The 19747-nt window shown below is 39.8% G+C and overlaps 1 protein-coding gene across 2 annotated transcripts; it reads right to left on the bottom strand.

Moving 5' to 3' along the window:
* Window positions 1-4023: 4023 nt before the first annotated feature.
* On the bottom strand, window positions 4024-19096 carry nlgn3b (neuroligin 3b). 2 transcript variants are annotated; one of them, XM_023404883.2, is made up of 7 exons: window positions 18877-19096; window positions 14876-15547; window positions 12878-12937; window positions 11831-11980; window positions 10776-10961; window positions 7957-8746; window positions 4024-5793 (listed from the first exon to the last, which is right to left on the bottom strand). In XM_023404883.2, exons 2-7 carry the CDS (start codon window positions 15354-15356, stop codon window positions 4995-4997), a joined length of 2466 nt encoding a protein of 821 aa, XP_023260651.1. In that variant the 5' UTR covers window positions 15357-15547; window positions 18877-19096; the 3' UTR covers window positions 4024-4994. The 2 variants fall into 2 exon arrangements, with proteins under 2 accessions (XP_023260651.1, XP_023260652.1); XM_023404884.2 differs by lacking the exon at window positions 12878-12937.
* Between the last annotated feature and the right edge of the window lie 651 nt (window positions 19097-19747).

Genomic DNA, 19747 nt, shown 5'->3' with positions numbered 1-19747 from the left:
CTCGCGCTTTTGTCTCATCAACAATAGATAGACCACATCTCCCCGAGTCACATCTTAAAGTCACAAAGTCCCATTTCAGCTGCCAGTCATTATTTATGGAGCAATGGGTTCAGGAGTGGGGACAGAGAGTGGGTCATAAATTCTAACATGAACTTTTTTTCTTTGTATTCGGTGAATTTTAATGTAGTTTAACTGTTCTCACTAATACTTGTGAATACCTTTGATTATACTATATCTATTTTTTGGGTAATTTAGTGGGAATGTGAGTTTTTGCATACAGTATATCAGCCACAAAGTATATGAATTTAATTCATATACAAATCTAAAGTAATTTTCATTTCATTTTTACAGATGAAAGATGAAAGTGTTCTGTTTTCTTTAATTTAATTTACACAATGCAAATTAACTTACACTAGTATCCACTAATTTTAATGTTCTCACCACAGAATTCTTAAATTGTTGTGCACATTCATTTGTAGGGATCACGGTGTTTCATTAACATTCAATAGTTCATCTGTTTATCACCAACATGCACGTGTTGTTTATCTACACACACACGCTACATGTCAGCACGACACAATAAACATCTCTGAGGGTCCTCGGAGCAGCATCTTTAGAAACGCACACAGATAAGAGGTATGCACAGACAAAAGAGCGAAATAAATCGGAGCGCCAGTGACTGACATTGATGAAGTTGACTAACAAGGGTGACATTGACGGTCGGGTCCAGCTGCTGCCCTCCTTCCCTCCCTCCCTCAAGTTTGACCCAGTTGATGTCAAAGCTGGGTTCAGCACAAAGGAGCCAGTGTGGAGCAGGAGAAAACACCACTTTTATTTGGAGAAGCCCTCATCCTATTTTTGCTTACCATTTTACACCCATGACAAACAACTGCACATGAAAAGAGACATTAATAATAATATCATTATATTACATTGTATTACTTTATAGATTTAAATTAAATGCTAACAATATTTGTAACAGACTCTTTGTAAGTTACCATCACAAACCCTGAGTTTATTTTGGGAGCAATAGAAACACTGCCATTTTATCAACTGGGCTAAAGATAATCATTCATGTGATAATCATCAGGTCTCTTCAAACATGACAACATCTGAGGGACTGATCTATTGTTGAACATAAATTCACTCCTTTTTAGATGGTGGGTTAAAAAAATAATAGCTTTGTGTTGTTGTAAATTGTTTGGTTTGAGTTCCAGTCTTCCTGAGCTATCCTGAGCAATAACAGATCAAGTAATTAGTATGTAGAAAGGATTAATGACACTGGCTTTGTTAAGCTGAAAGTGAAGAGTGCAGAGGAATCATGCCTTTGAAATCTCTGGTAAAACCAAGAGAGAGTGAGAGAGAGTGAAAGAGATGAGAGGCATTAATTAACCTTTGTACTATATGTGAATGTGTATAATGGCTGTCAGCTCTACTTGTGAGATGTGAATAAGAAATAATGTTGACAATCAAAGGGCAGGATGAAGTAGGAGGATAAGTTTTAGAGGCTCGCTTGCTTGGGTGACATAAAAAGAGAACTTATAAATAAACTATATTCCACAAAAAGAGATGCAGATGGTGGTCAGGGATGTGAGCTGCTCGGATGATGAATTATTGGGTAATACTTAATAAGACTGCCAAACAGTCATTAGATAATGTATGAACTGATTGCACATTATTCTACAAGCTTTCAGCTAAGTAGCAATTGCTATCAGGATGCATATATCAAAGTATATTTTGCATAATCAATAGAAAATTGTGCCTATATCATGGTCAGCACCATGGACAGCAGTGGCAGCATTGTGAGGGTACTATATATCAATGCATTGTATGTGACTGTGTTTGCAGTATACGTATGTGATAGGGCACAGTGATCTGTCTGTGAGTCATTTTGTTAATTGTTTGCTGTGTGGTCGATACACTCGCCAATATTTACGCACTAAACATGGTAATATGCATATGTTGATACAAGGGTGGAGGAAGCCCTGTAAAAATATTTGCACCATCTCCTATCTCTGTTATGATATCGTGTGTTATGTTATCTTGTGGCAAAAGAACAAACAGCCATCAAACAAACAAACAACTACTTGGAGGGCAAAAACATGTCAGGCTCAGTCAGAAATGTATTCAATGGCAATGACCTCCCGAGGTGTATGCCTAAATTATTTGTTTTACCGCATGATTAAATAAGTATCGAGCTCTTCTCCACCAGGGTGTTTACTTGCTTGCGTGTGTTGATTGTCTTTTATGATAATCTCAGACTCTGTTGGCTGTGTGTTTGAAACCTGGAAATCTGCAACCAGTCATGGGTTTCAGTGTTTTCAAAGATAAAACCCAAAACAGCAGGGGGAGCACAGCAATAGCAGTTAGAAGAAGATTAAGGGAAGATGGAAAAAGAGGACTGTGGTGTTGCTGGAGGTAGGTGCACATAAAATTATAAGTGACGAGCAAGTAAGATGGAGAAACACAGCGGGGTTTGGAAAGTGAAGTCACCATGACCATACAATAATTTGACCAATAGTGTACGTTCATCAGTGTCAGTGGCTGCTTGGTGCACGTCTGTCTGATAGCCATATGTAGGATTCAGACAACAAAATATCACTCCAATAATGGCCCTGACCTGACAGATGTAAGGAAGTGAAAATGGGCATTGTTTTATCTTGAGTCTTGTATCAAAGTGGACAAAAACCAACACCAACCATCTGGGATGCCTCAGAATATCTGTCAGTTACACAGCGTTATCCTTTGAAAAGTTTGCTAATGTTAGCAAACCTAAGCCACCATAAGATGCTGGTCATACCAGACCAAGCAAGACTGTAGTGGTAAAACCTTTGAAAGTATGAAGGGTTCCCTACATTTCTTATGAATTCTATTTATTATTTTAGTAAAAGGAAGAATGTGTAATTTCTTTTTCAAAAATGAATCAGTCTTGCTTTAAAGGAGCTGAGAGCGTATTTTAACCTCTTGTCTTATAAATGCAACGATGGCTGAAGCTCTAGACTGGTAAGTAAACAGCTGTTAATGCCATTGGCTACATAGCGTTAACAGAACTTACAAATAGCTCCTTTAATGCCAACACTAAACTAAACCTGAACCAACTCAATTTCATTCCCAAAATAAACCCAACCTGATTCTGTTAAACTAAAAGAGTACTCCACCAATTTAGAATTACACTCATTGCTGGACTCACAATAGACATGTCAAAATTGATGCAGCAGAACCAGGGATTGCATATTTTTTTATGCAACATAACCACTGACGGCTTGATTGGACATTCGAGTGTGTTATGCTAGTAGTGGCTGATGTAGCCTTGAGCTGCTAGCCTCAGGCAGAGATGAGGAGGTCTGGTACAAAGGTCTGGTAGGCTCACTTCTTTCTAATTTTTTCGTTTTCAGACTTAGTCTTCAGTCCCAACCAATTTATATTCTATGCAGCTTCCTCTAGAGCCACAAAAAAAGCTTTATAAAACTTCTTCCTCTATAAAACTTTTTTTCACATTTGCAGTAGTACTTCCAAAGACCTGCAAACAGAGCACGATGTGTTAAATTGGTGGAGTTCCCCTTTAACCCAAACTCTCAGGTTAACCCTGACCCAGACACTGAATAGCTGAGGACTACATTTCACACAATTTTTGATTATCACTTGAAACGGTAGACTTTAAGGACACATTACAGACACTTATTATGCCTGCATTACCCATGTAAATGCTGATCAAATCCCACCTTTTGACAAGACTCATCTTTAGTTCGAAAAATCTTTTAATAGTTGTCTCATTTAGATTAAACAACATTATGATAGGTTCAAAGGAATCAAATCTTAAAGCTTGATGTCCATCGTTTCCATTCAGTAAAGGATGACCCCTGGATATAACTTGGTATGCATGGGGTCCAAACCACAATCTGTAAGTTTCAGAAAACTCCTCTTTAAATGTGAATAATTGAATTGATATACATACAGTTACAATGTAATTACAGTTATCTTTCTGAAGACCTTACAGTTTTCATAAACAAACGACAAATAAAATGTTGGTCTAAGTTTATTCTGTACAAACAAGCCAAGCCAAAAGAACCATGAGTAGGAAAACACATCTCAAGCGATTCTCTTTTGAACGTGAAGCATTAGTTATAGTCCTACAATGTATTAAGCAAAATTTATGGACACGTGAAAAAAAAAAAATATAGCAAGGATACTCAAATAGACTACAATAGTTTACACAGCACTACATATGCAAAACTGAATTGTTTACTTCAAATATTGCCTAATTTACATTTTTGTAGCGTACTTGTCACCCACACCCACACACACACACACACACACACACACACACACACACACACACACACACACACACACACACAGGGGTGCTATATTTTGCACTACCGGGTAGAAATATGTTGGACATTTTTACCACGTGTGACCAGTATCCGAGTAACATTTCAATCCACTGTTGATATGATTCCACAGTAATTTCTTATGTGAGCGAGTTACAAGGCATTTTAAAGTAATTGCAGTAAAAATACATTTTCATAATAAGCAATGTACCATGAGAAATATGTATAAAATAGCTCGATAATAGTAATAATAATACTGCTTTCGGCTTTTCCCAGATCTCATCTCTGTCCACCACGAGTTGTAATGTCACTTCGTTCCTCGAGATCAAAATAGATATCACAGAGTAAGAAAAAGCTTTCCATACAAATCCAACTGTATAAACATTATATTAAGTTCTTGCTAGGTAAAGTTCCAAAAAAGCCAAAGTGGAAAATGAAATGCACTTTTTTCTTTTTAACTGCCTTTTAAAATGAGTATTATAAAATGACTCTGCAGTTAGACTTCCTATTATGAGAGAGCAAAGGCAGGATGTTGGCGGTTGTACACCTTTGGAAAAGACAGAACAAACATAATCAATCCTATTTTACCTACACATCCTAAATACAGCTTTACATTTCCATGTTTTACGTACGTCACATTTCTAATCTCCATCTCCTGCCAGGTTATACCCGTGTGGTAGAGTGGGTGCTGGGCAGGCCTGCAGAGCTGTAACCAGCCGGGAAGGTGCTGTACGGACTCATGTTGGAGAGGCCCATCAGGGAGTTGGGGATCATGGTGATGTTGTTGGGGGTCATCAGAGGGATGTCATCAGGGGAGCGGCGCTGGGTAAGTGAGTAGTCTAAGCTGGGTGAGACGTGAAGAGGATTGTGAAGGGCCTCACACTGGTTCCTTTGCTGGGATGACAGGGTCTCGTCTACAGTGGTGGTGTGGCTCACGTTGTTGCCTTTGCTGTCTCGCTGGGGACTGGGCTGCTGCGACGTGTCCTGACGACTGCGCTTGTCCTTTCGGTAGTACAGAGCAGCGAAGGCCAGGACGTTGAGAAAGAGCAATGATGCCCCTACAGCAATAGTGACGCTGAGCTCTGTGGAGTAATCTCTCGGGTTCGGCATGATTAGAGGACCCATCTCCCTCCCCCCTTCCCCGTCACTGTGAGCAGTGGATACAGGAGGACGCCCTGTGCTGCCAGACTTTTTGCCATTGGATTGGGTGGGATCCAGCGGGGTGACCTTGGTGGTGGTAGAGGAGTAATGGAACATGTCGTGGAGGTTGTAGAGATGGGGCACCAGGTGTTTCCAGAAGGCCACCTTGGTGGCGCGGTAGTGATCGCGGATACGAGGCTTTAGGCCAATGTGCAAGTACAGCTGGTCATAGGGGTCGTACTTAGACCAGGCCACCTCCTCAAAGCGGTTGGCCTTGGTGTGGATGAACTTGGTGTCCTGTGGCACTGGCTTGTTAGGATCCCTACAGACACATCATAGAAAACTTGGGTCACAAAAAATAACTGTGTTGAAAGAAAACTTTGTCTTATGGTTTGTTGATAAATCAATACATATATCCACTTTCAGCAGAATCATATTGCGATGAAATGATCTTATCGAGTTATCAATGTAGAAATTTTGTTGTCCAAATGAATGATCCAGAACAAGCTAACAAGATTCTACACACAGTGGTACACAGTTCCATGCACGGAACATTAGTTAGCTGGATGCTGCGATTTTGCTTATGTTTGCCATACCATATTGCTATCAGAAAACATCTACATTAATGATTTCAACCACATTGCCCAGACATACTATAAATGCAATTTTGCCATTGGAAATACATATGGAAACAGAAGAATTTCATCAATATAAGGGCAAAAAAGGAGGTCAACACAATGTAATATCACCATCTCTCCTCAAGGGCTCAGCATTCCCTCATTCCTACACTGACACTACACAGCAGCCTACAGTGACCTGTGCTGTCTTTCTGACTGCCAGGGTCATCATGAACAAAGAGTCATTGCGGCTGTGCATTCAGTATGCAGGTAAACTGAGTGAGCTAACAACGAAGTCGTCACTACAGTGCAACTCACGTATAATACGTATTGCTTATTCTCAAAAACGCACAGCAAATCTTTGTTGCTCTATGATAAATGGTAAAAGAAGGTGTCAGATGGAGAGCTGTTGAGTTTTACTCTGTTGTTACTTTCAACAGGATGCTTTTTCAGCGCTGGGTCAGTGTACGTGTAATATAAGGTCAACATCTTGAATAACACTCAATAACTCTCATTTACTGAAAACTGGAAAACGTGATCAAGCTGGAAAAGTGTTTCGTTTCTTAGAATACTTTAAAATGTCACTGCTTCTAATTATTATCCAAAATACATACTGTATATCACATGTATCTAAAAGAAACCTATAGTTAGATACATAGAAGATGCTGTAGATACATAGATGGATACATTTTTGTGCTACAAATAAATGCTAGACCAGCCAGAAGGAAAGAAATCTCCACAGTCAAGAGTTCATCTCTGACCAGTGACTTGAATACTTCATACTCAAATCTATACAGTACCTTCAATGAAGACACTATTATTTGGTACCAGTGTATGAATATTATGTATTCCAAGCAAACATGGATATACAGTATATACATTATATATTTCTGTGCTGATTATTTGTACAAAACCTACTTGAAATCACAACTCAGAGTAATGTCGGGCAAGGTTTATGGAGTATATCTGAACTGCGTCTTCAAACTTTCTCTATAACGTAACCTTTCTGCTAAACAGTGAAGAACTGCTTTAAACATTTATGTGAATTAAGCTGTAAATTTTAAGATCCATCACCTTTAGGAAGTATGCCAAAAGTGAGGAAAATTTGAGGGACAGCCACTTTTCAATCTCAGCACTACTGGAAAATTTGTGTATAAAAATGTGTATAAAGAGACATTTCACAGAAGCCTAAACACAACACTGGCTCTTTAAAAAAGAGACAACTTGGCATTTAAAAAGACACAGCTTTCATTACATTGCGTGTGCAGAATTGTGTGTAGTCGGCAGTTTTCTCAGTAAATGTAACTAGACAGTGGAGCATAACCTGTTTTTTTAGCATTTGGCATTGGATACTTATTTTTGTCAAAAGTATGGGGGGAAAATTAAGCTGTTTTTCACACACATAGTTTCGTCAAACCAGTTAGAGCAAGTGGAAGCACACATAACATACAGTTAGACATGACAATTTATAGACGTTCGATGTTTGTTAAGGAATTGATATTAATTGGCAAAAGCTGAAGCACCACTTTTCATGTGCAAGTTCTTATGGACTAACAAAGGAGAAAAGGCTAGAAGACGTGGCAGTGGGAGTTCAGGCTGCACTTAATTAGGAGGAACTACTTAAGGCTGAATCCTACAGTACTTTAATCAGGGTGATAAAAGAAGGGTAAATGTAGACAGAAGTTTAACATCTCAACACAAATCAGCTCTGCACAAGTAAGGCCAGTTATGTTATACCCCCACACTCTGACCATCTCTAAGCCACGACTAGAATGCAAAATGAGATGCTGCACGAGATTCTAATGCATGGTAACTGTGTATCTAAGGCATATTCATGTACTTTGTACTTTGGATTTGCTGTTACTCACCCACTTTTGGCAAAGTTGGTCCAATAAGTCATAACCACAGCGCTGAGCATGATGTCATTCCTAGAGAAGTTACAGGGGAAAAGATCCGTTGGGCCCACCATGGGGATGCCGAACACATAAGGCACCTCATCTCCGTGCGCTGAGTCTGACCACACAGGCTTCATGAGGCTCTGGCAGTGGTGGTAGAAGGCGTAGAAGTACGTGGGAGAGCCGTAGCGGGCATGTAGGTCAGCCGTCACCACTGAGGGCTCCACCCATTGGTGGTCGGTGAATAGAGCCACCAGGGTCTTCCTCCTTGTTTCTGGGTTGTCCTTGTCAGCCCAGTCTGTGTACATGAATTTAATCGTCTCCCTCAGTGTGTCTTTCCCTTCTGGGTAGCCGTACAAACTGTCCACAAAGTCTGACACAGCAAAGTCAAAGTCGCTGCCGGACACACCGTCCTCCAGGTCCATCACATTCTCCACAAAGCGCAATCCCTCTCCTTGGTTAACCCCCAGCATTATGTCATAGTTAAGGAACTCGCCCTGCTCCATCAGGATCTCGGGGTCGTCTGGGATGACGTCACCGTCAATGACAGGGCCAAAAGCCACGCGGTATCGCGCAGCCTGGATGTCTTGCTCCACCAGCTCCTTAGCACTCTTCTTCTGCAGGCAGGAGACCATGTCCACGGTATCCAGCACGTTGCAGCCAACCCTTTCGGCCAGCATTCGAGTGTACTTGACTGGCTGGTAGTTGACAGCCCAGCTGGACAGAGCTGAACCGCTCTGGATGATGGCTCTGTGGAATAAACCTTGGGACACAAAATTCAGAACAAAAAGACGAAGGACAAAGGTCCAAAGAATAGCAGTTAGTATTTAACCCCACAAAATCATTACAATTAATAGCATTATGAACTACCCTAAGCAAATTCTATTAAGAATTGAATAGTTTGTTGCCACACAAAATTTAAGTAGACAAAAGCAAACAAGCCTACATGTGATGCACTTGGCATACTAGCCGGGGATATAAAGCAGTACAGAGAGTGTACAGGCCAGATAGTTGAACCTTGCTGATGAGAAGCTGCTCAGTGAAGCAGCTGGGAGAAGGAATGAACTGGTATCCTATTACCAGTTCATTTCAATAATGTCTACTTGGTCCCATCTATTGTTGTTATAATGATGAAAAAAACTTGCTTTTCTCTGTTGATCCTCTTATTTGTTTCATGTGGTGGCATTGCTATATGCAGATGAGGGTGAATACATGTCAAATTAATGATCAATTTGCTGCATTGTTTCTGTGCAGAGGTGGAGAGGTAGGTTACTCTACACTAGTTACTGGCAGACGTACAGTAATGGTAGAATCGTTAAAACTGTGTGTCTAACAAGCTGCATAGCATACACATAGACTGCTGATGCCAACTGTGCAGTGGAGGGTCTGTGCAGAGAGCTGAATATGCAGTAACTCTGATCCTTCAATGTTGATACAGTCAACACGCTGCTCTGTTGAATTGTTTATATGCAGTGCGTCACCTCTGTCTCTAGGGAGTTTGTATCTAAAACTAAAAATGACAAGTGATATGTATCAACTCAAAAAATACTCTGCTGAGGTTAAGGCATTGCAGTCTCTGGAAAAAGAGTGCAAGGACAGTGTCACTTTCTCCCTCCTTTGCTGTCATTTATTTCAATTTTTTTTAGGGCAGCAGCTAGCTAGTCTACTTCAAAGACAGCCGGAGATCTTTGTGCATTTGCTGCAGCCCGGCTAGGGCATCAAAGACAAACCTCACAAAGGACAGTTGCCGCAGCCTCCCTGGCATTGATAAAAACACACAATTTCTGCCCTTCCTGTGATTCTGTCCAGCATCAATGGGATGACCAGAGCAATAATACCACAAAGATAAGAGGTTAAATTCCCAGTGGGCCACCCCTATTGAAATACACATCTTTGATTCTTACAAGGAGCATTGGATAGGTGTTCAAATGGCATGTTTTAATGTTACCTATTTTATTTTTCAGTGGATATCAGCTACCAGTTGCCTGTGGATTTTGTATATATATTTGTATATAATTAAAAATACCTTGATTTATGTTGTCATTTTAAAATAATCTTACAGCAGTTGATGATATGAGAATATCCCATTTTCAATTAAGACACCTTCTACACATATTTGTGGGGAAAAAACAACGTATCACTTTAGGATCCTGCTTCATCTGCACACAAAGCTAGTCTTTGGTGAAACAATGCATTCACTCAAGATTTTACAATAGCGGAAGACCAATACACCAAAATCAATGGTAATCTTGATATTTTTTCCGCACCGTGCAGGTAGGTAAACAAGGGTAAAAATAATGACACTGAGAGACTGAAATATTAATCAGTCGAAAAAACTGACAGAATAGGTGAACGTGATGACATGCTGAAAACTTTATAATGCCAGTAGGTTTCTTTAAGAGTTTCACATTTTAAGAGGCAAAGCTTTTAGGCTGATTAGATTGAGTAGAGGGGAACAAAAGCAATCACTTACTTAACAAATACCCCCTTTACCCCATTCCCATATCATAACACTTCATCTCTTGGAAAGACCATTTAGAGCTGCACTTGAAACAACATTCCAGAATGAGAACAACATTCCAGAATGATTAAAAAAGATTGTTCCAAAAGTAACACTGACATCTTTAAGATAAGAAATTAATTTGATTGAGAATTTTTTTTTTATCTTGTATGTAAAAGTTTGTGGATTTTGACACTGATTTTACATTGCTGTATTTTCCTGTGCATTAATTACTAAATGCATTAATTATTGATGCCAGCGATAAGTTAGATTACAAATAGCAGATTTTTACCCTCTGAGTGGTGGGACAATGTTAGCAGACTGACGCAGGATGCGCCGATCCCAGATCCAAAGACTGTGATCCGGCCCGGGTCTCCTCCAAAGTAACCGATGTTCTTACTGATCCAACGAAGAGCTTGAATCTGGTCCAGGAGTCCATAGTTTCCTTTTGCTGCTTGGTCACCGGTACTGAGGAAGCCTGAAATATACAGAGAGACATCAGAGCCAGTACTGAAATAGAGATCTACAATGTGTGTCACAGCTTTGATCTAAAGTTGTAGCCCAGCAGGGCATCTGAATAAACTGACACCGTTTCCCCTCAGGTGCAAATATGCCTTTGCTCTCTCCCACAGTGTCTTGACTGCTTTAGTCGACTGCTTGTGATAGTCTCTAAGCCGCAGTGGCCCTCAGGAAGTGAACGGGGCTCTGCTCATCAAATCTGAATGCACTTCTCGCAAAAGTGACTTCATAACATTCAGCATGGATAAAGAAATAAATCTTTCACCTGTGGCTATTTCTTTAAATTAATTACATAAAACCACACAGAGGTCACTGGTGCTCTTACAATTGATGCTATTACTTATTGCCTTGTCTAGTCTCATCTAAACAACATAGTGTTTTGAATGTTAAACATGAAAAACTCTTGACTTTGTGAATGCTTGTGAATGCTGCACCCCCTCCATACTGTATCTAAATCATTTCTTCTTTTAAGAACAGCAAAGTCTGATAATCTTGTACAGATCAGATAAATCCATCTATAGGAAGATAAATTGCATTTTCAGAATGGCTATAAAACAGCTTGTGTGCAACAAGGACAAGGCATGATAAGTATTTACCTCGCTTTTCCCCCCGAGGACAACATTTGTATACAAATCAAGCTATGCCATGCTACCAAGATATCCTTTACCTATATTTTCTCATACTGTTTCACATTTTTCTGTCATATGTCTGCTTCTTTTTAAAGGTCGATAACGGTAACATAAGTGGAAATCAATGACCATTATTACGGTTTATTCTCTCAGATTAAACAGGGATAGAAGAGTTACCACACACAGATGTTGAAATCACCTAATATTCCAATTCTGTAGTTGAGCGTGACCACAACAACATTCCCATAACTGGCCAGCACGCTGCCGTCCATCATGTTCCCAGTGCCCTCCATATAGGAGCCTCCATGGATGTAGACCATCACAGGTCGGGCTTCAGAGTCCCTTATATCTGCAAAGTCAACACACACACACATGCTGAGCAAACAACTGCAGAGGCAACAGTAATGAAATGGAAAATTGATGGAGCACTGCTTCTAAAACTTTAGATCCCAACTGTTCAGTATGAGGTATGGGTAAAGACTGCTTAGAAAAGATGCTTAGAAGCAGTGGTAGGCCTGTGGTTTGGAAGCTGTAATGACATTCAGAAAATGTATGGTAAATACAATCTGACACAGGGTATATGAATAAAATGGTCAAATATAATTAACAACAGTTTTAGAGTGCATTTAAGCCCTACACCAAGAATATTTGTGCTCTGTACCATATTTGAGCTTCTTTGCATTCGAGATTGAAAGAGAAAAAAACCTATTGATCTGACTTGTGGTTTGATCTCAGTTGAGGAGGAAATTCTGTAATAGGTTTTACAGTTCAACATATAATGCATGCACAGGCATAAAAAAACAAGCTTTACATTTGTAGACTTGAACTGAAAAGTAACCAATCGAGCTGTTGTTATTTATCAGCATGACCTAATATAGAAACTGTGTTATTTTTCCTATAGAAATAGTTGTTTACAAACCAATCTGTTACACAGACTAATGACTGGCTTTAAAAGGGACAATAAGACAGATAAGTAGATCATGCAATCTCTGGATCAATGTGTGTGCCAGCAGAGATGTAGCACTTACAGAAAAGATTGCAAAATAGCTCAATGAAGACACAAGGTGCAGTAACAGCAAACTCATGTAATCAGAAATCAGATAAGAACATTTTTCTTAATCCACTCTAAACAAAAGAGCCCCCCATGGTTCTTCAAGAAAGTAAAAACGAACAATTTTAAGATCTTCATCCACCAAACTCAAACTAAAAGAATCCATGCAGCAAGACTTTGAGCTCTTAAAAATACCTTCAGATATATGAGTCTCAGCATGTGAGAAAGCCGCCCCCTTTTTCTTGTGTTGGCTCCCTGGGATTCACATACGGAAAAAAAAAAAAAAAGAAAAAAAAAAGAAATACAGAATTCAAAATAGCATGGTTGACTGTGTTTCTTATTTAATGTAAGGTCCAATCAAACTGACAGAATCTGGAGAAAAAGGATCCATGAATGAATGGCAAGAAGAAGATTACCCCATTTACATGCAGTATGTTGCACTTTTCCCTGTAGTTGCTTTTTGATAAGATGTAGATGACATTATGTAAAATCTTTAGAGACGTATGACACGATTAAACATAATTATAAAATGAGTTAGAGTTACAAAACAAAAAGTACTGTAATTCTGGTTTAGTCAAGTAAACAAATTCTTGTTCCTTTTTATATTTGTAGGAAATGGCACACTGTGCATGTGTGCATGCATATATGCAAATACACACACTGTTACCTCTGAATGGTTGGTTATTTCAATTATCATTACTCAGCTTTGACTGGAGCAATACATCTTTCTTGGTTCATTTTATCTCTCTATACAACTATATATACACAAAATGTCACACTGATTCTTCAAGTAAACCACTGCAAGATAATTACTGAAGATATGAGGTGTATGGTTTATCAATGCATAATCAATAAACTCAGACTTGAGTGTGGCATCAGGCCACATAAATAAATATTAAATAGTGTAAGTTTTAGAAACCCTCTCTTTAATTTGACATGGCAAAAAGAATACTGGCAAAGGTTTCAGATCAGTGAAACAAATAATAAAGTGACAGAATGCCCGGGGTGTATTTTAAATAAACAATGGCAAAGTCTGAAGAAATAAAAATGTGTTGAACCAATGGGTTAATTTATGTGTTTTGAAATATGAATGCAAATGTAAAAATTTAATTAACCTGTTTGTGTGCCGGGTGACGCGGCTTTTAGGCAGCACTCAGACCAGGGGCTTTATGAAACGTGGGCTGCACCATTTTGGACAGCTACCTCTCAACTAGGCTGTTTATCTGTTGTTGCTACGCTACCATAGAAAAACCAGTCAAAGTGTGGCATGTTACACACACAAGCTGAACACGGTTAAACTGTGGATGCTGAGTGTTTTGTATTATACTGAATGCCTGAGAGGGAGACAATATATTCTCAGGGACCCTGTTCAACTGGCGGATTGAAGTAACCTGAACTAGAGAAAGATGTTGTTAACACCGGGTTTAGAGAACATACAGCATTGCTGTGGTATCACATTGTTCTGCTAATCCACAGATTCACCACAGACACACAAAATATCCCCTTGCTGGTTCATTTCACAGATCTATTAGATAAGAAAATAGGAAAGGATTCAGCCAGCGATAGACAGTTGACTCCTATACTCACTAATTGGCCCCCAACAGACACACTGTCTGAACAAAGCAGTGATTCAGTAAAAAAATATAAAGAAATTATCATTTTTAACAAACATGGACAGCTAGCTTTACTCGATCACCTAAGTAATTCTTCATGATTACCTTTGATGTCGTGTCCTGTCAGCCAAATATGCAAGACTCATCGTTTTAACAGCTGAAAATTATTGCTTGGTTTAGGTGGACCAATACTTGAACATCACCTTACCTCAGCAATATTTTACTAAATGTCTATTAGTGAGAGAGCAAGCACATACCCCAGTACATTTATGTTCACTTACACCTCTCTATGTGCATCTATAAACCCTCAGTGGAATCAGGGCAATGTCTTCATCAAAATATGAGTAAGTTCCCGCTAATCAATGGGACCATGATTGTTCTTTCAAATGGAATATGATTGCAACATGTGGGTCCATGGTGACATTGCTTCGGATGGTAAATCAGCCCTTGGTGGCAGCAATGACATGAGCAGTGGTCACACACATGCTATGTGATTATCACAGGACGACATCAGGGCCACAATAACAGTGATCGATGGACATGGAAAGTCATTGCTGTCCGTTTTACCACACCAACTCACCATCCTCTGTTGGAGCGTAGATGTTTAGATATAAACAGTCCTCACTCTGATCCTGAATGTATGTGGCTACAGTATCCAGGTTATAGGTGAACCATATGGGCATCATGATCTCTGGCACGGTGTTGTGGATGTTCTGAGGGCACACAGGCATGAAGTGGGTAGCATTCTTAATACCTGACCAAGAGGAGGGCTGGTCTGGGGGCATGAAACGCTTCTCACCCACTGGTGGGGCAGCATAGGGGACACCTAGATACTGATCAACGGGCCTCAGCACCTCGCTGGGCACAGGAACCCTGAGGCCTCGAAGTTTCCCAAACTGGGTGGTGACTGTCGGGTAGAATTTCTGGCTCGTTGCCTTGGTGAATGACCAGCAGGAACATAATATCCACCAAAGAAGAGCACAGTGGGTGATGGTTACAGTCCCTTGCTGATGTAGCAGGTGTGCAGGCAACAGATGGTCTCTAAATGTAGCCAGCCACATGGTCTGGGCAAGACAGTGCCCTTTGCACAACACAAATGCACACTGTAGTGTCTGTTCAGTCCTGCTGTCCTGACTCTGTCAAACAGACATCACTCACTGCACCTTTGACTCCGATGGTTATCAAATCCAGATACACCTCAGCCAAGTATGGACCACCTCCACTTCCACTTTTCATTGCAGGGCACACAGATCTGGAAATGACACGATTAGAAAAATGATCATCAATGAAACTTCAAAACTATTGAAGTTCGATTTAAAAAAATATATATTATTTTTATATCAACTTAATATCAGTATAGCACATCCACTGTAACACTTTGATGCTAATAACATTTTGGGACAAATTTCTGGCTTAAAAGAGCAAATGTATGCTTTTACATCTAGAAATCACTGAATACTGATCTCTGTGTATCAGTGGAGGAGGCGATGGAGGGAATCTGAAAAACCCATCTGCTGAGATGTTGAAGTGACACTGTGAAAGCATCTCAAGATAAAAGGTGTTAAGCACCTCTTATGTATAAGCAACTAAGTGAACAGCAGCAGAAAAAATCGTTAATACGTACTCATTAGGGATTAAAAAGACACACTTGGAGAGAAATTTTCGATTTCATTGTGATATTTCAGTGTTCAATATATTTCAAAAACACCAAATATAGGGAATGTTTTTGTGTCTTACATATAAGCATCACTGTCAGCAGCTGACTTGAAAGGCCACAGAGCAAACATGTCTGATGGGACCACACTAGCACCAAACCCTCCTCATAAAGCAGAGTAATTGCAGGTTAAGTGAAAGACTTGAGGCAGGCTTAGAGACAGCAATAGACCATTAGAGTTCAGAGAAAAATGATTCTTCGACACTTCTTTTTAAGAGTCAGATTTGTTGCAGTCTACATCTTTCACTTCTTTCAGCAAATACGTACAGATAGGAAGTGAAATGAATGTGGAAGTTGAGTTTTTTCTCTTTCAGCTTTTATGATCAGAAGGAATCTGATTTCATTTTTCACAGTGTTAGGAAATACTGCTGTTTACAAATCAGATATAATAGAAGCCATAAAAGAAGTCCTGTTGATCCACATATATATCTTATTTCTAAGTGGAAGAATTCCTTGATCTTGGATCTGTTAGTCATCCCATTAATGTTGGACTGCTTGATGCAAACACATGATATGTTTGAACCCAACTGCAGTCACCAGAGCTTCTGTGACTTGATGACAAGTGATAACTAGTTACTTAGTTCATCAGTGTGCACGCTTCAGTAAACAGGAGAATACACATTCACCCTACAGTGAACAAACTGAGCTGTGCTTCTTCTAATTAACTACTTTGTAATCCAAAATATATCCAGTCTCCATCCTTACAGTCTAGGATAGCAGTAAGTATAATATCATTAACACAAGATCCTCACTGGCTCCACAGTGAACAAAGCACAAACAACCTTGTTAAATTAATCAAATTTATTGACGAGTGCTACCTCAAGCATTGACACACTGCAGCGAGACAGCTCTCGTTCAATCTGATGAACCTTTCTGTTTAAGACGGGGGACAATTTCTTCCTTGGAATTTGAGAAACTAATTAACCTCAGATGTGGCGCATTGGCTTTTCTCTTTGCCTGCAACATTTTGTTTACCCTAACAGGAACATAAACACAAATAAAGGCACAGCTCATTCTCAGTTTCACATATGCAGCACATTACCTGCTATGAACATCATTGCAGTTTGTCAGTTTTTTATGCAGCGAACCAAATCAGATACATTTAGTCTCAAATAGTAGTATCACAGAGGTTCATTGTAGAAATATTGTACATCTCTGCCGTGAGCCAGCTTTGCCCGTATTAATTAACACTTGCCCATAGCCAAAAAAAGGACAAGACTTCTCCATCTGCTACGTGACAATGATGTACGGCTCCTAAGACATTAAAATGGAAAAGACAAAGAACCTGATTTTTTTTTTCTTGTAGAATGGAGCACATCTTCTGGTTTGGAATTGACACTGATAATAAATGATTTGAATTTCCATTTGGAGGCAATAATCCTCTGTTCCCAAAATCTGCTGTGAAATGGTTATCACTTATCAAATTAGCAGTAACATGCTGTACAGTGGGCATCACCAGTCAGACTTGGTTAAGAAGCAGCCCTGGCAGTAAAAAAAAAAAAGACACCTCTGGGGCTGCTGTAGATCAAAGCGATAATATGAATTCTTAAAATGAGCGGCATTTCCTTTTAAATTACACATGTATTCATGACATGAGCATCAATACATCAACATATTCTTCCTATTTGACATCAAATCAAACAACTAATTTTATTCACTGGTGCAATGCTGAGGTAGCTTTTTAATGCCTTTAGAGTATTTCATTTTGTTTTACTGATAGTAGCTACTGCAGACAGTCAAAGAAGCTGAATAGTGCCTTCAACTGGGCTGCAGACTATTCTCCCAACTTATGGTCTGCGATGGGACAGATGTGGATAAAAGCTTTATGGCTTACACCAAATGGGCCATGTAATAAAAGTGAGCCATCACTCAGCCAAGTTTGATATACTGCAAGTTTTTAGGCAATCTAGACTGGCAGCACACCTGGCAACAGGAGAGGAATAAAAAAAACATGGGTAAAATATTTCTTGCCAATTAAATGCCTGCAATAACTCAACAACTGAGTGTTCAAATGTTCAAAAATAAAAATGTTTTATAACCATAACATATCATTCGATTAGACCATTTTGCACCAGTCAGAGGTTTATGCATCACAGTGGTGGTCTGGGTCAAAAGACCTGGGTCTCCTGGGTTTCCTGGACCCAAACACTTCAGTTCTCATTTGACTGACTTGATCCCAGTTACAGACCTATTAGAATGATTGCTATAATCGTGTTTCACTTCCACCATTACTATCTCTACACCTACATCATTGACAGGCACACAATTCAACACCAATTCACCACTAATAAAAATCTCTGGGACAACATTATCGATTAGGTTCTGGTAGCCTGGGGGCCCTTTACATGAAAGCATTTGAGAAGAAGCCTAGTGTGTCAGACATACTGGGTTCCCAATGCCCTTGTAATTCGACTGGTGTGGATCAAAACCGTTTTAGTGGATTCCCCAAATCCCCCCAATTTAGCAGTGCAAAGAAAGAGGGGGTGAGATTGATGCAGATAAGACTGCCTCATAGAAAACATGCAGGTAGCACTCAACATAATGATCAGTGCTTTATAAATTAATGCAAGGATCTAGACCCACAGAGGAAACCAAGCCACAGCCCAGATAGCATCGACAAACTGCTGTAGTGTGTGTGCGCTGCCTCACGTTGTGACTGGGAAGCTTGTTTAATCTAGGTCTAGGACGGTGTAATACTGGATAAAATGGGAAAAAATACTGGCGAGCCAACAAATGTTCAAACATGGTCTATCGCTCAGCAATCGCTTTAAATATAGCAATTCTCCCAGATGTCAGTGATGAATCTGAACAAAGATTCGTCCCTTCTCTCGAAAAAAAAACCCCCCAGAATCATTAGGTTAACTCACCTGCTTTTACAGAAGCTGATACGCGCTCCATCTCGAGATTTCCTCCATACCATTCCAGACAGTTTCGTTATAAGACAATGGGCTGTGTGTGAAATATTTCTCCGGTTCCAGTATCAAACACACGGATCTTTACTCTTATCTCCTGCTTTGCACAGTCTGTGTGCTTTGCGCATTCACGACGCCAAGGTCAGGAGCGCCAACGGTTTTAATGGAGCGCCCACCATAGAGATCTCTCTACGGCGCCCACTGCCAGCGCGTTACTAGGCAACCGCCGGGATACGCCAGTGCATTAAATTCACCCTCCAACAACCGACAAAATCCCAATTTAGAAACCATTAACTAACCACCTTAACATCAGACAGCACTCCTTACACTCACACGCTTTGTGCTCTGGCAAAACCCAGCTGACCAAATGAACAATAAGTGGCTATTCAAGAGGTGTGCAGGCCTGCATGGAGAGAAGATGTGCATTTCCAGAACCAACATTACATTTAACTGGGGTGCTTAAGTATTTTAGCAAATTGTGACAACCATGGTAAAATAAGGTGGAACAAGAAAACGCCAGAAAAATTGCTTTGTAATACATTTTAAATTTGATTCCTAATAAGCTGATCTCCTTGCAGCAAAGTCCATGCAATGTGGATTTACTGTATTAAAACCTCTGTTGTCACAACACTATAAGGATTATTATTTTTTAAATGAATAAATAAATAGATAAATAAATAAATAGCAGTGCTGAAGAGCCCTGCAGTGACAGCCCTTAAACATCAGGCCCACGTTTAAGAGGCAGAATGGATGGACAACGCTGTGCGGCAAAATGACCACAGGTGGCAGGAAATCAGTCCAGGAAAGGAAAGTGAAAGTTGCTTCT

This window comes from Seriola lalandi, unplaced genomic scaffold, assembly GCF_002814215.2.
Source record: "Seriola lalandi dorsalis isolate HSWRI2012SDOR001 ecotype SW California unplaced genomic scaffold, Sedor1 jcf7180002054256, whole genome shotgun sequence".
NCBI classification, from domain to species: domain Eukaryota; kingdom Metazoa; phylum Chordata; class Actinopteri; order Carangiformes; family Carangidae; genus Seriola; species Seriola lalandi.
This window is presented reverse-complemented; position numbering and strand designations above follow the sequence as displayed.

What these genes read in the sequence shown, in the direction of transcription:
- nlgn3b (XM_023404883.2), bottom strand. Translation starts at nt 15,356, where the DNA reads ATGTGGCTGGCTACATTTAGAGACCATCTGTTGCCTGCACACCTGCTA. An exon ending in CTACAGAATTGGAATATTAG is followed by an intron (nt 10,962 to 11,830) that starts GTGATTTCAACA and finishes TGTATATTTCAG; the next exon opens with GCTTCCTCAGTACCGGTGAC. An exon ending in ACCAACTTTGCCAAAAGTGG is followed by an intron (nt 5,794 to 7,956) that starts GTGAGTAACAGC and finishes ATGTGTCTGTAG; the next exon opens with GGATCCTAACAAGCCAGTGC.